The sequence below is a fragment of the Mercenaria mercenaria genome, chromosome 16 (genome assembly GCF_021730395.1).
Source record: "Mercenaria mercenaria strain notata chromosome 16, MADL_Memer_1, whole genome shotgun sequence".
NCBI lineage: Eukaryota > Metazoa > Mollusca > Bivalvia > Venerida > Veneridae > Mercenaria > Mercenaria mercenaria.
In genome coordinates, this window is record NC_069376.1 from 38848743 (window position 1) to 38865537 (window position 16795).

Sequence of the window (16795 nt, forward strand, 5' to 3'; positions counted from 1 at the left end):
TTCTGTGTCAGGGGAAAAATCGAACTTTTACATTAAGGTTTTTTCCAAACAGTGGGATACTATGACTGGGGGGGCTATTCAATGTTTAAATGTGTTATTTGTATAAAGGGTCATATTTAATAGAAAAAAAAGGGAAATAGGTTACGTTCAAAAATTCATTAAAAAAAAAACTAGAACAAAAATAAAGGGAGCTAAAAAAATTGAAATAAATTTTTCCCGAAAAAGAAATATTAGAATTTAAAAAATTTATATTTTATCAAAAAATATCAATTTTTTTTTTAAAAGTCAAAATAAAAAACAGGAAATGAAAATATAAAACCCTGCCATTAAGTTAAAAAAAATTTTTTGTAAAAAAGGTTTTGATAATATTAAAATTAATTTGTCTTTAAATTTTTATCGAAAAAAAAGGATATTTCCCGGTGTGTCATTTTTTCCCAAATTAAATAAGAAAAACACGTTGAAAAAAGAACTGAAAATCCCGATGGGGGAATAAACGACTTTTGGGTAAGGGTCCAGTCTCCCATTAAATTTAAGTTTGTAATTGCAAATTTCCCAAAACCAAAACGTTTGTTGTCCGTTTTTTACGGTGTTCGTTGGGACAATCGTGACTTTTTATTTAATACAAAACCCGCGATGCAGATGGTACGTTTACCAAAAAAGGATGGCGCGTTTCCCAAGATTATAAAAAAAAACGATGGTACGATGGTGAAAACGCGATGAATGATGATGAAATCGCGTGGTACGACGGTGAAATGTCGTGAAATATCGGGGTGTTCATCTTGTCCCATGCTTTTTCACCATGGATGGTTTTTCCCTTTGGGTTTTTCTTTTCCCACGTACCATCGCTTTTTTCCCCTGTGCCCATCGCGTTTTCCAAATGTATACGCTTTTTTCCCCTTTCGCCCCCTGTTTTTTCCCATTTTCATCCCCCTTCCCGGTTTTTGGGCATGGGCAGGGGTTTACAGTATATGTGTCAGAAAATATAAGGTTTTGATGAATTCTTTTACATTGCACTATTTTTCCCTTTACATCTTACAAGAAAAAGCTGAGTTTGAATAATCCCATGTAAATATTCCCCAAAAGATTTTTAGTTAATTTTTTTGCATAAATAAAATAAAAAAACTTTGGCCTTGAAGATTTTATATTTTTTAATAAACTGAGACGGGAACATTCTAAAAATATTTTGCAAAAGGAATTAAATGGTAAATTTTTCTCAAAAATAATTGGGTTTTACTTATCTTTGGGTTGGGCCCAAAAATAAAAGGTACGGGACTCCGATTTTAAACCAGAAGGCGATGGTACGATGGTAAAACCCACGATGGTACGTGATAATAACGCGAGGCCGATGGGAAAAAACGCGATGGTACGATTGTGCGATGGGGGAAAACCCCGTGGTAGGAAAAAAAACAGTATTACATGGGACATTTCCCATGTACCATCGCGTTTTAAAATCATCGCGCCATCGCGTTTTCACCATCGTACCATGTTGTTTATCATCGTTTGGCCCATCGTCCATGTGCATCGCGGTTTGAATAAAAAAAAAGTCCCCAAATTGTTCAAAAGGAACACCGTGTTTCTACTACCCTTTTTGGGCTGGGGGGGCGGGCGGTTTTTGGGGGGCCTTTGCCGAATATAAGACTTGAAAAGATTTTCTTATAAAAAAAATGTTGGGACTGTTTTGATTTTGATGGAGAAAAAATTTTGAAATTTGGGGAAAAGAATGTGTTGTTTGGTAAGGGTGTTCAATTATTTTAACCAAAAAAAATTTTTCTTTTATGTGGGCGCTTAAACCATCGTGCTTGGGATTTGGCTTGGGGAAAGTGAAAGTTTTCCCCCCCTTATAAATGCTGGTATATTTTAAAATATATGAGTTACGGGGAGGGGCGCGGGCCCCCCAAACGGAACACCGTAAAAAAACACCTGGGGTTATAAGCAGGAACATTCATTTTCCCTTTAGAAAAATATTAAACCTAGACAAAAAAAATATTTAGGAAAAGTAAGGTTTCATGGGGTTTTTTTAAATTGTAAAAAAATCGTTAAAGGTCTTTTTCTTATGCTTTTGAAAGTTTCATTTTACCCTCCCACTTGCTTTTTAAAAGGCCCAAATATTGTCTCCCGGTGAAAACTTGGCTTTACACAGTCAATGGGGGTTTTATATACCTTTCAATGAAACGGGGACGGCAATTTTTCAAGTTATGTGTTTTGGGCGATGAAAAACTGGGTGTGTTCGAAGCTAAAAACATTTCATCTTTTAAATTGAGGGGGCCCCAAGGTTTTTTTTTTAAAAAAAAATTGGTTCACTCTATCCTGTAAACCCCCGTAGGAAATGATTACTGTGGGGTTTTTTTTAAAACTTTTGTAAACCCGCCCTTTGGTTTTTTTATTGGCCCGTTCACTCTTTTTTTGTTAAAAAAATTTACAAATTTAACCAGTTTTAAAGCATTTGCTTTTTGTCTTAAATGGGATCAAAAACCATTTTGGGGGAAAGGAAAATTTCATTATTCACTTTTCTTGTACAAAAATGGAGAAAAAATTTAAAGACTGCGGGCATTTAAAATTATCTAAAGGGCGTGGTTTTGGCGGGTTTTTACCCGGAGTCCCCATTCTGTTGTTTTTGACGGGTTCCCTTTGTTAAAACCCGATGATTTAAAATACCAGAATTAAAAGGGGCAAATTTTGGGGGCTTTGAAATAATGTTTTATTGAAAGGGAAATTTTTGTGTAACTGGATAAAGCGAAAGGGGGTTGAATTTTAAAGGGGTAGGAATTAACAAGTGAGTGAAATTTGGATTATTTTTTTTAAAAGAAAAAACCTTTAAAATTAAGTATATTTTTAAATACAAAAAATTTTATTGACGGGGGAAAAATGGGAATATTGGGTTTTACTGTTTTAAAAATTAAGTTTACAAACCTCGCTGCGAAGGTTTATCCCCTCGGAAACCCCGGGTGGATAAACTTAATTTAAGAAAGCGAAAACCCTAATATTCTTTACTTTTGGGGTATTTTTATTAGGGGCAAAAATTTGCAAAAACCCCCTTTTTTTGGTAAAATTATCTAATTAAGCGGGGAAACGTGAATTAGCGCTTCCCCCGGGACCCAAATTTTCAATTTTAGGGGCGGGCCGAGATGAGGTCTCGGGATTTCCCGGTTTTTCCCAAAAATTTTTGGAATAAATTAAAACGTGGGAAAAATTTTTTGAAATGGGGTTTTCTGCTGAAAATTATCCACCATATGTTTATGAAATAAATTTTTTTCACTGTTAGGGGGGTAAAGAAATTTAGTTTTTATTTGAAATTTATTTATTATGTTTTATCCGAAAAATTCCTTTGTATTTTTTTTAAAATTAATTCCCTGTTTTTTATTCTGTAATAAAAGTTATAATTGTGAAAAAAAAACGAGTTTTGGCACACTTTTTTAAATCATTAAACCCCTTTGTTACATGCTTGGTTTAAATTTAAAACGTTACATTTCCCGTTAAACGAGCGACGCAAAAAGGACATCCCCGAAGGTGATACGGAAATCGATAAAAAATTGGCCCAAAGAGGCCCCCCCCAAAAAATACAACCCTTAAAATATTTTATTTTGTATGTTTCATTTTTTTTAAAATTTAAAAATTTATGAAAAATTTTAAAAGGAAATCAAAAAACCTTAAAATTTTACAAGAGGGTAACTGTCCCCAAAACTTTTAAAGAGAATTTTTTGGAAAAAAGTTCGAAGAAAAATCAAAAAATGAAATGTCTGAAAATGCTTGGCCCAAAATTAAATTTGCGCGGAATGAATTAGGCACGTGCGTTAGCGCTAAAAGCGCGGGTTTTTAAATTTAAAACGCTAAAAAAAAGAAACCCCTTACGTATATGCCCGGTTTTTAAGGTTTTTCCCGTATTTGAGCGGCAGACTAGAAAATTTTATAAATTTTTTAAATTTAATTTTAAATTTCTGATTTTAAAAAGGGTTTAAAAGGGTCATCGGGCCGCTATTTTTTTACTAACTTTTGTTCCCTTAGCGGAAAGGATATGCACTTTTTTAAATTTTTTTTTTCCCCAAATTTTATTTTTATATAAAACCCCTAAAAAGAATCATAAAGAAGAATGTTATAAAAAACCCAAAAATCTTTGAAAAGGGTTTATAGTTCTTTTTGAAAAATTTATATACGCGGGTTTTGGGGGATAAGTTTTACTAGAGCATATTCAAAAATTTTATTTTAAATTATTTACATTCGCCTTTTTTTTTTCCCTTGAAATTTTTGGGGACGTTCTTTTTGTATAAAACCGGGCCAAAAGGAAAGGGGGCAAAAGTTACGTCATCGCTGTTAGGGATAACTGATTGTGTTTTGACGACGTGCGTATATTCGGGGAAAAAATTTCCCTTAGAGGGACGTGCAGTTGTTCCGTCCGCTGAAAAAAAATGGGGAAGCTGATTTTTTGCAAAATTGCTAAAATTTTTATATGAAATTCATAATATTATATAGTTCACAAAAGGGAAAAGGAAAATAAAATGTAAATAAAAGAAATAAAACCTTTTTTTTTTCCCGGTGTTATGCGAAATGAACGACAGAATAGGATCCGCAAATTAAACATGAATCGCGCGATTCATGGATTTGCCGATCCTATTCTGTCGTTCATTTCGCAGGAACACCGAAACAAATCATTTCATTTCTTAATTATACCTCACATAAACGTCCAATGCAAATTTCCCATTAGTTTAACTTGAATAATTCTTCGCGCGGAGTATTTGTGATGGCTTTATGTGATGCAGCGGGCAGTGTATGTCGTAAATGAAGATATTTTCCTTTTGATTGCAAAATTTCAAATTTTTATTTTAGATGTCTGGTCTGGCCAATAAAAATGGACTCAGATTAAACAATACAAACGAGAAAAATAAGTTTCACTAGAATAAAGAAGCATGAAAGAAATCAAAGTGCTGAAAAGAAAGCAATTTGTGTCGGACATCACTTTGGAAATTCATTTCGTTTTCAGTTGGATGATTGTCAATGATAGGGGTATAGACCTTTTATTCCAGCGAATTCCGGATACTGCTTTTTAAGTTAATTTATGCTAATTTTCAAACACTTTTTATTGTGTTAACTTTATTAAGACTGTATATAAAGTTATATAGCAGTACTGAGTACTTTAATAAATATCGTTAGAAATTATGTATTTTTAACTTTTATTATCACTAACTGCGACAACGTTTCGGCCAGTGCCTTTATCAAGTCACATGCACAATTCTTAGATTACATATTTTGCCGTTATTCCGGAAGTGACGTTTACGTGAACAATACAATCGACGTAGGACCCGCCAAATTTGGGTTACATACTTTATACTCAAAAAAAAAACATCCGCTACTTAAAGAAAGTTATAGGTTTCTACAAGACAACTCTTATTAAAATATAATAAAGGGAGGTAATTAATTAATGATGTATCTGAATTATATTTGGAAAACTGTATGTATTATTTATATAAGTCTTGTATCTTCGTTAAATATAATATAAAATAAGAAATGACAAATTAAGAGGAAAAAATAAGATAAATAAGACTTGTGTTTTTGTATTGATAAACTGGTATAAAACCTACTAGCGGGAAGGTAGGGAAAATCAGAGGTTTATGACCAGGAAAAAAGGGGTTTATTAATAAAACCCGGCCCGGCACGGCACAAACAACGGAAATAACCGATACCGATTACATATGTATACGGAAATCACCGGCAACTTACGGACGGAAGGCTAATATTAATTACGAATGGATTATACCATCATCTTAGTCAATGCAAATGTGTAATTTACTTCATCATTACAGAACTACAAGATAAGTATTTAATATTGATGAAACGTATGTTCAATGAGGTGTTCACTTGACATAAGCAAATACCTAAAATAACGAGATAGTTTAGGTATTTCAATTAAACTCAATGGAGCTCGGCAATCAACATGTCATTTTGTGTAACGGACAGACATGAAATAACACATGGCTGGACATTTTCAACAGAACTTGACAGACTAGTTAATGTTACGTCATTATGAACTACTTTCACGACTACTGTGTGACACTGGGTTTTGTACTACGGCGAAGGGGCCTTTACTGTGTCGGTACAGTCGCCTGCATGTGTTTTTCGTCCTACTGTTTCACAAACTGGCAGGTGGGTGGGTGGGTGCGTGGGGGAAATATAAATAAGAAACTGTCCTACAATTTTTAAGCAGGTGAAAATCGTTGATCTTGATTAAATGCCAGTTAAATTAGAACTTTGGCTATTGGTCTACAAGAGAACGTGACTATAAAGCTATGAATATTAAGATAAACAAATGACTTTAACTTCTAAATATATATGTGACAGAATGTAACTTGATATCGACACGATATCATTCGTAATTATATAAGCCTTCCATCCGTAAGTTTTGGTGGGTTCCGTACAATCGAAATCGGCTATTTCCGCGGTTTGGGCGGGTCGGGTTTTATTAATACAACCGTAACCGCAAAAAGCCTTTTCACTCCTGCTTTCGAGTAGATACTGACATCTTATTAATGTTTCTAGATAAATTAAATGCGCCAAAATGGAATAAAGAAATAAAAACAAACAATTCGGTTATGTCCATGACTTGTCATTCAGTTACAAATCGGTGAATTTCTTAAAGAAATATTTAGTTAAGTAGTATTCTACAAAATGATTGACATTAATGACCATTTCCTCATATTTCTGTAAATACTATGGTCAGGATTTGACGAATATACGTGTTATCGCTTTGCGTGAATTAAAACCTGCGCTAAGTTAAGTGGCAGGGGCTGTTTCGTATTATGGTCTAGTTACGATTTTTTTTTCATTACAACAGGTAGATCTGTAAGGCATTTATATTCAAATGGTTACTAATAATAATTATAGAATGAAGGACTCCTGCGTACGAGTAATTACTGTGTAAATAAACTAATGCTTGAAGCTTCATGTAGATGGTCTGGTCTAAAATCTTACCTAAGATACCGGAACTCAGATAAAATGGAAATGGTCATCCATCCATTCCAGGTTTAGCTTAAATTTGTGAAAAAGTGCATGGTTACAAATATGGTCGCACGCTTTATAAATATACATATGTTTTAGGCCAGTCATTTGCAGATATAAGGTACAGGTCGCACAAGGATTTTATTTTGGACCATTTATATCTCAAAATTTAGTGTCTTGAAACTGGTGTTTCACTCTTTTTTTATCATAGAAACAACAAAATCCGTTCGGTAGGCTAAAAATGTCAACATGTTGAAGCGCAACAACACAAATTTATTTCTTTATATGGTATGATGAACAATTGTTGCGCTATAGTATAAAACGGAAGAAAGTTATATTTAGTCTCTATCTTGGAATAATTATTGGTTATTAGATTTGTATAAGAATTGAGAAAATACGCTGGAAATATGCTTCAGATATTCGGCGACGTAATGGGTGGAATATTATTCCGAGAAATATAGAGTGCCCATTTCTAGATGCAATACAAACATTTTGTTACATTTACAAAAGTATATTATTTCTATTTTAATGGTATAAATTCCTGTTTATAAAAACTTTTAAACGTATATGATATTTATTTGGACGTCAACATTATATTAGAAACATATTGACGTTTCAGATTTCATTGGAACTCATAATAATTTATAGATAGGTATCAAATAACAGACCGTATTCTATGGCTCACACGTCAGTAAATTTATATCAATGCAGTTCAAAAATGCTTAGAAAAGAAGTATTTTAGCTTCAAAATGATCACACTCATTCACATTTGGAAAAAAGTCCCTTTTTAAGCTGGATATTTTTCCAACTTTTTAAAGCTGGAAAAAATTCCAACTTTTAAAGCTGGAAAAATTTCCAACTTCATAAGCTGGAAAAAATTCCAACTCCTAAAATTGGAAAAAAATCCAATTGGATTTAGATTTTTTTAAAACCATTTTAAACTGACTAAAAACATCGTTATTCACTACTTATGTTTAAGGGTGTTCATTGATCCTGTTTATAAGTGTTTACAATAAATCTGATTTTTTTTTCTGAAAATATCCAATCGGATTTTTTTCCAGCTTTTTAAATGGGATTTTTTTATTTACCATAGTATGGATCTCCAACCAAGACAAAAAGATAGTAAAACACAAAAGTAACACAGATATGCCTTTAAATTTGTTATGAAAAAATTATCGTTTTCCGCCCGGAAAAAAATCCAGCCCGTCAAAATATTGGAAAAATGTCCGATTGGATTTTCAAAAATTCCAATCGGACGCCATATATCCGATTGGAAATTGGAAAAATCCAATTGGTCAAATTTTTTAAATCAACTTTTTTGTACATAAGGAAATTAATAATAATGCAAAACTATATCATTTATTGCTCCTTGGCCCCTAAACTACCATCCAAGCTAAAACAGAAGCTTCTAAGTCACTCAGAAATGGTAGTGAAGTTTGCCAAAATCCTGGTTTTGCAAAGATATCCTGGTGGCTGTTAATACTGATATCGCAAAAATCTCGTCAGAGGGTGATGTTCAATGGGTTCCCGAAGGAATATATAGGTAAAGAAATTTAGTTAAGGTAGTTGAAAGTGAATGATATACGGTATTCTCCGTGATAACTTTGTACTTACCTTTTAGCAAATTGGAATATATATATTCCAGTTTGTATACTTCACATGAATGTGCTTTAAGACTTGTTTGAAACTGCTCAAAATCTAAATATATTTGGCACTTCTTGTGTAACGAATTATCTGCAATCATATAAACTCTATAACATGCGTTTATCACACACTGCACTAGGAACTGGTGCAAGTTACGTTAGTGTCCACGAGGCATTTGCTTAGTTCGTTGTTGTTGTTTTTTTTTGTCATGTCAACAAAAACTAAAATACAGCTTCTTGATTAATAAAAACGATAAATAAATCACCAAATCAACTTATATTAGAAGTGAGTTTTCTCAGTCAAATACTAAATGTGAGTACTTGGCACCCATTTAATGCTAGATTGAGATTACATACAATAGCTAGAAGTCAAAATCTTATTTAATTGCTTTTTAAAGAAACCCTGATTTTATAATGACATTGTTTTTTCGTATACTATGCATGTAAAGAATGTTTCATGTAGGCTTATTTCATAATATTTGATATTTGCTCATATAATTCACTCGTAATGACATTTATCAATTTAAGTTTGATTACGCAATTTCCCAATGCAACTTCAGCATTCTGGCTGCTAATGAAGTTGTCACAAGCTACCATACTGAGAAAGCCGAAGTGCTATAAGATTTCGTAAAAGCACGGAAAATACCGCTGTTCATTACTGCTACATTACCTTTAAAACAAAATCAAATATAATATTAAGATTTAAATACGAACATTTAAGAGAGTTAAAACAAAAATCAAATTATTTCAATGACAGAATATATTATCCTAAATAGCCATCTAAACTATTTTATATTTCAATTTTACAGTATTGTCTGTCATGTGGACATTAAGTACTACCCATTTGATGAACAGACCTGTACAGTTACTTACTACGTTTCCGACGAAACCATCGCGACTGTAGAGTTGGATCATCCTGAACGTGTCACATTGGATGAATACACTGAAAACCCCGCTTGGAGAATAACCAGCGTATCCAATAAACGATATCTGCTGTATAACACTTACCATATAGATGTCGAGTTCAAGCTTCAGCGAAGAGCCAATTTTGCAACGTTTACTCTGATTATGCCACTACTCATGTTGGCCTTTCTGAATATCTGTATATTCTTGGTTCCGATTGGCTCAGGTAAGAAGGGATCGTTTGCAATCACAATTTTCCTCTCATACGGTATCTTTGTCACAATCGTCAGTGATACCCTTCCTGATAACTCCCTCCAAATATCCTACTTCCTTCTGTTCATCATCGTCCTCTTGTTTATGAGCGTCTTGTCCGTTCTTTACACAATCATTCAGGCGAAACTGGTGGCGAGTATTGGCGATAAAGAATGTACCATCAACTGCCTTCGTCCAAAGAAGCGTTCAAGCAACAAGGTGATGCCTTTTGACCCAACGAAAGCCGGCGGCGACGACTGCGGCAAAGATCCTGAAGTCTGCAGTGTTGATATAGACACCGACAACGATGATGAGTCCTACACTTGGGGAATGTTTCTGGAGAAACTCGACTCGATATTATTCATCATCTTCTTTGGGCTAATCCTTCTTTTTACAGCAGGATTCTTCAGTCTGATGCTCCAGAGAGTGAGTGAATCAACATTGACTGATATGTAGAATGTACACACAATTTGTAAAGACGACGAAATTTGTGTAACTAGCATTTAAATAACACTTGTCTCTTTTTTTTATGTGTTTAGTTCGTCATAAAACTCTATATGAATGAGAAAACTACCTTTAAGCAGGCATTGAGCTGATAAGCATCCAGAGAAAAAATAAACCTTAATATGAATACGTAATTATCATGTCAACTTGAACGTTGTCTCATTTTTTTTACTCTAAATAATTTAATGCGCAAAATGTTTTTGTATAATTACAGATATTTCATATACTACGGGAGTAGGAAGCTCCGTTGCTCGCTTGATAAAACATTTTTTTCTAACATCGCTACTTTGCATATGCTGTCTTGTGAAATGACTGCCATGACAGCATTGAACAAAAATGTTTTTACTTAAACAAATATGTTTTCTTTGTATACATGTAATATAGTGCTATTGTTTTTTTCTGAAATAAAAATGTATTTTAGAACCAGTTCATTTATTTTATGATCCATATATAAACAACAGATCATAAATTTGCATCCGTCTATGTCAAATATATCTACATTTATTTCTTTAGTTTGTCAAAGCATTTGTATTGAGATGTAATCAATATCAGTCACACTGTGAGTTACATATGTTTCTTGATCAACTCGCACATGGACAAAATGTTTGACTATCGTAATAATGGAGTTTTTTTTTTCAGATTTTCGCATATAATAAAATTTTAAAAAAATGTTTCGTTCTATTATTATGTTTAAACCCAAATATGTTACAACATATTGGTGTCATTTAAAATGTCTTTTTATTTATGGTAGTATTTTGTATTTTTTTCCGTGCGAATCTATGTAGTTTCTGAAAAGCATAAGCTTAAACAATTTAACATTATTTCCACATTAGTAGAGTTTCCACTTCAATGTAACCAATGGTAACACATACACAAAATAAACACACAAGGACAAAACAAACAAATGCAGGAACACAGTGGGGCACCGCCTTGGAACGGTCAGTGGCAAAACCACCACTGGTGAGTTTAAACCGGTCTATGGTGCACCTCACCTCACTCTTACCCCCAACATGCTCCAAAGTTACAAGACAGTGCAAATAAAAGTTAGCCCCGTCAGGTGAAACCTTTATATACGTAAAGGCAACAGAAGGCATGAAATGTAAAAATTGCTCTTGTATATATGTATATAAAAACGCAATCTTAAGAACCAAAAACGTATGTACTAAATGCCTTTGCAGAAGAGAGAGCAAAAAATAAAAAAAAAAAAAAAAAAAAAAAAAAAACAACCTCAAGGGCCCGACAAAACGGGCCAGAAGAAGGAAATCATAATAGCTCAGTCTTGGTGGGATTTAAGAACTATTAATCATAGAGTCCTCCATCTGTTCCGTCAGACACAATCAATAGTAAAATTTGGAAAAGTATTTACGTAATTCATAATAACGGTAGCCCTGATGAAGACGCTTATTTGTAATATATAAGATACGTTCATTGAAATCCTCATCATGACTACACGCTCTTGCAAACCGAATAAACTGAGAAATATATAACCCATAAGATGTAGCCTGGGGTACATCCTCATCCAAATGGGGGAAATTTACAATACTGAAATTAAAATCATCCCTCTTTTCATAAATTGTAGTATGTATAAAATTGTCGTAAATAGAGAGATGTTAATCTAGAAATAAAGCAGTATTATCCGAGTTGTTAATTTTATTTAACTGCAGCTCCCTGGGGTGAATATTTTCCACTAACTGATCAAAAACGGATTATCCATATTAAGTATATCATCCAGATAGCGTGATGTATTATTAAATGCAGTAATAATATTTGCCTGTGTATCTTGAGAAAGGCTCAACATAAAATCTCTTTCATAACAATATAAAAACAAATCTGCGACAATCTGCGACAAGGCAGTTTAATAACGTTTATATTGGTTATTTAAGCAGTAGTTTAAAAGGAAGTAAGAAGTCATTTGGTCAATATCTAGAATAAATAACAAGTAGTACTATTGTGATATATACTTTTGCCATTTTTATTTCTAACTGAACATTTCTGAATGTGAATATTGCATATTTAGTATCAAAATGATACTTGCAATTTGTATAACATGAATATATGACTTTGATATATTTATCAACACACTTTATTTTTCAACTATTTTTTTAAGCAGAGTTAATTTCTTTTAATCGACATACTATTAGTGTAAACGCTACCTATTGGCACAAGACCACAGTTTTTTGCCCTTGGTTGACCACAATACGGAAGTGGTTACGCGGAAAATAGTTCCTCTGTTTGATGGTGAATATTGGTGAATTTTTGAGTGAAAGACCTGCAATAAATGGCATAATTTAATAGAGGAGATATGAAATAGCAGGTACATGTACAATTTGATAGAATGAAAATGTCAGAATATGCATAACATGACTTTTTGATAGGGCCTGTTTTGCCTGTTTGCGGCCATCTAGAGAGTATTCTTCATACGCATGTGATTTGGTTCAAAATGGTGGAAAAAAGAGCCGGTCAACCCAATGTTAACTGTGGTTGGAATTTTTTCTCTTGAATAGTTCTGTTGAGTTCAGGTATTTTATAGGGGTTGGAATGCATGCAAAATTGATATAGTGTCCAGTGCCTATATAGAATATATAGTAAAAATAACTGTGGTCTTAGGCCTATTAGGTGATTACCTCACCCATGATTGTCATTTTCTTCTTTTGACGCATTTACTACATAGAAATATTACAAAACAAACTGAAAGATGCAAACACTTACCAGTCATCACAACAAGATGAGAAAACTACAGTCAGATGAAGCTCCTTACTGGATCTCTAAACTTCACAAACTCCATATAAGGCTCGATTCATCGCAAATTCAACCTTATAAACTACAAAAAAAAAAAAAAAAAAAACACAAAAAAACATTTCTCTAATTTTGACTTCTTGTCTTACTGCAATTAAAGACCACGTACAAAATTATTGTCTAACGTTTAGGAGAACTCGGGTGTTAATCAGTTTTGGTTCAGCAAACCATAATATAAGTACTTATGACTTTTCTACTCTTTATTCTAATTTACCACATAATCTTATCAACGACAAACTAGTAGCTTTAATAGAGAAAACATTTGCAAGAGAAAAGTTAACGTTAATAATCTGGTCTGTAATGAAACTAGAGCATTATTTTCTAACAGTGCATTTAAGAGATACAATCTATATAGGTTTGTGAGGCTCTTAGGTTTCTACTAGATAACATATTTATTAAATTTGGCAATAAAAAATACAGACAAGTAATTGGTATCTCGATGGGGACCAACTGCGCCCCTCTCATTGCTGATTTATTCTTATACTGTTATGAACGAGATTTCATGCTTAGTTTATCCACTGAGACACAATTTGTAATATTGAAGCTTTCAATGGATTTACCTTTATTTTATGTTTTACTTTATTAAGCTGTTATTTTTTGCGCTAATGTTAGAGCCTTTCTCAGCGGTGATTTTATTCACATTGTGTTGTCTGACTTGTTGAAAATTGAGTATGTACGAGGTTGCCATGCCCTAAACGCGTTTAAACCACCAGTTTTCTTGATATAGGTTACTTACCGTTCCATGGCGTTGCTCCTATTTTCAACTGGTTTTCTGTCTGTCTTGTATTGTCTGTTGCATATGTTTACTTGATTGTTGCGTTTTGTCCTCCTCCTTAAAGCCCCAATTGCCTCCTCGTTTCCACTTGCATTTGCGCGACTTTTTACATCCCTCCCCCTTTACTTTGAGTTAGTTTTCGTGGCTCCCCTTTGAACAGACTTATGGAATCCTAAGGCGGTGCACAATTGTTTTTTCCTAGTGTGATTGTTTGTCTAAGACTGTGCCTTAATGTTTTCTATGTTATTTAGTTGCGTGTGGTTGTGTGTTTGATTTTGGTACATGAGTGTGTGTGCTTTTGTGATTTACGTTGTAGTTTGACTGTTAATTAAGGAACGTAGCATTCCCTTTGTTTGTTCATCTTTGTTCATCTTTTCCCCTTCAAATACCTCCACACCGTTTCACAACTTCCTTCGCTTCTATCTATATGTCACATGAATTAATATGTACTTGTTAGATGTTTGAAGCAACCCGTCTGTAATGTTTTCTCATAACATCTTCTTTTTGTTGTGGGCCTACTTTGCAAATGTGTGGCTCTTAGGCTGTGTTTTAGGTGCTGTGTGCTTCCGAGAAATCTACTCTTACCTATCATCTTTAGCAAAACTTGGTATCATGTACTAGAGCAATGAATACCACTTTTCTTATGACTTAAACGTTTGAACATTAGTTTATTATTCTTGCTTGTCACTTATGACTTCCTTCCCTTAATATATTGTAATATAAACTAATGAAGATAAACTACTAAAGACTGATCTATTCGCCAGCTATAGTCCGGCAGACGGTAGAAGGAAATCGGACCATTGCAAAACAGTTTGGATTTGACAAAAAGACAAATACTACATGCAGCCACACGAAAACTATAAGAAAAGTATGAAAAGTAGAGTAACTAAAACCCAAATAAGGGTGCGATGAGACTTTTTCAGATAATACACGGTTTGAAACAAATTAAAAAGAAACCTGTAACATTTTACTTCATTGGGACTTTACACTTAACATTTCGCAAACGAAAATTATCTAATAACAGAAATTAATTTAACATTTTTCCATACCTTACATGGTTTCTGGTTTAGCATTTCTTTCTGTAAACGCCTTCACATTAAAATACCACGGCCAATATAAGAAGAATACTCAATTACAAGTATTTACAGTAAAAAATTTACGCAGTATGATATTCATATGAAATATTGCCAGACATAAATAAATTCCTTTTGAATAACAGTTAACGTGAATAATTTATTAAGTGCTGCCACCAAAACTGCCCTAAATAAAAGAAGTCAATGTGTCAGGGATAAAGAAAATATATCGTATTTAATTAATGGAATTAACATAAGAAGTGGTGTAATACAGAGTAAATAAACGGTTACTTGGAATTCTTCAGTTTCAAAGAATTCTAGGCCGGGATTGACACAGTCCCAACAGAAAACGCACATTTAATTACATGTGCTTGAAATTACATTGTACAAATACTTATATATCCAATCAATTGGCAGACTCAAAATCCAGGTTTTGAGTATCAGGCGGATGTAAGTTACTTTTCTGTTTGTTGGTCGTCTGTAGTTCTGACTCCACTTAATAAACTTTTCAAATATCGTAGTTAATGCAATGTAAACGTTTCATTCTCTAATCATTGAAACGAATACTACTGTAAACTTGCGTTTTTTTGGCTTGTTTACAACTACGGGTCATCGCCAAATATTTAAAGATGCATTAAGACAGTGTTTTCGTGTTGCTTTTTATGTATGTATATAGGTTTATCCGTATTGTTTATCTGTGTTTTCTGCAGGTTTATATATTTCAAACTGATTGCAAAACTATGATTATATATCAGTGAGTAACAGTAAAAGCTAATAAACAGAAGAAAGGTAGTTGTTATCTCTGATGACCTAAACATATTTATTAAAGGCTGAACACCACTAAATCGAGCTGTTCTTTATTTAAAATAAAATCCACTTACTTCACAACGGTTTTTCGACATTTTCTAGCATATCAGATTTTCAGAGACTTATATTCCCATAAAGAACTAGATCGCTACTTTACAAAAACAAAAAGAAAAGGGGGTGTTAACTTTTATATAAGAAAACTACAGTTCGGTAAAAACAACCCGCTGATACTACTTTTCGCTTCTTTCAATTTCTCTTCTCAAGACATTAAATTCTTACGCCGCCATTTTTACCCAGCATGCGATAGGAACATGCCGATTTCAACAGAATGCAAAGTGATACATACTAAAACGTGGTATGGTAAAAGTAAGCACGTTGCTGTCGAGAAAATGCACTAGGAAAGGAAAAAAGATTAGTACTATTTATATTTGGACTACTTGTAAGCGGAGGCTTACATTCTATTTGCTAGTGATCAGCCTATAAGGGCTTATGATGTTTTATTAGTACCAGTCGTACTTGAAATATATTAGCGGTCGCCATTTTGAAATGGAAGAAAGGTAACTCTGACAAGATTTTTTTACTTTCGGTTTAGTTTTATTATGCAAATTGGAAAGATACGAAGATACGTTTTCAGTTATATGTAATTATTTATATAAGGCCGGGTCCAGAATATTTTCCTTCAATACATAGGCTTAATATAATTGCAAACTCATTATTAAAAGACTGATTTGTTTCTTTAATTACACAAACACAGTAATGAAACGACGTAGAAAGTTTGTTTCGTTTATTACACAAAGAGCATAATAGATATGGTGAATAAAAACAATTTTTCACGCTGTAAACTAGCAACTTAAGTTATAACAACAATGCAAACTTTAAATATCAATAGATTGTCTTCAGCAACAACGTTTTTAAATTGATTGGATATATAATGTCTTTTGAAATTTTCCAAGTTACAAAATCACTTAATCAAATTCAGTCGTAATTGAAAGAGTCTATAATGTTCACACAAGGTCGAGTGTTTGCACTTATACAGAGGTAATGTCCTTAGACAC

At 33.2% G+C, this 16795-nt stretch overlaps 1 protein-coding gene across 1 annotated transcript; it reads left to right on the forward strand.

Moving 5' to 3' along the window:
• Window positions 1-8081: 8081 nt before the first annotated feature.
• On the forward strand, window positions 8082-10241 carry LOC123539970 (acetylcholine receptor subunit beta-type unc-29-like). The gene is made up of 2 exons (XM_053525884.1): window positions 8082-8122; window positions 9440-10241. Exons 1-2 carry the CDS (start codon window positions 8082-8084, stop codon window positions 10239-10241), a joined length of 843 nt encoding a protein of 280 aa, XP_053381859.1.
• Window positions 10242-16795: the final 6554 nt, after the last annotated feature.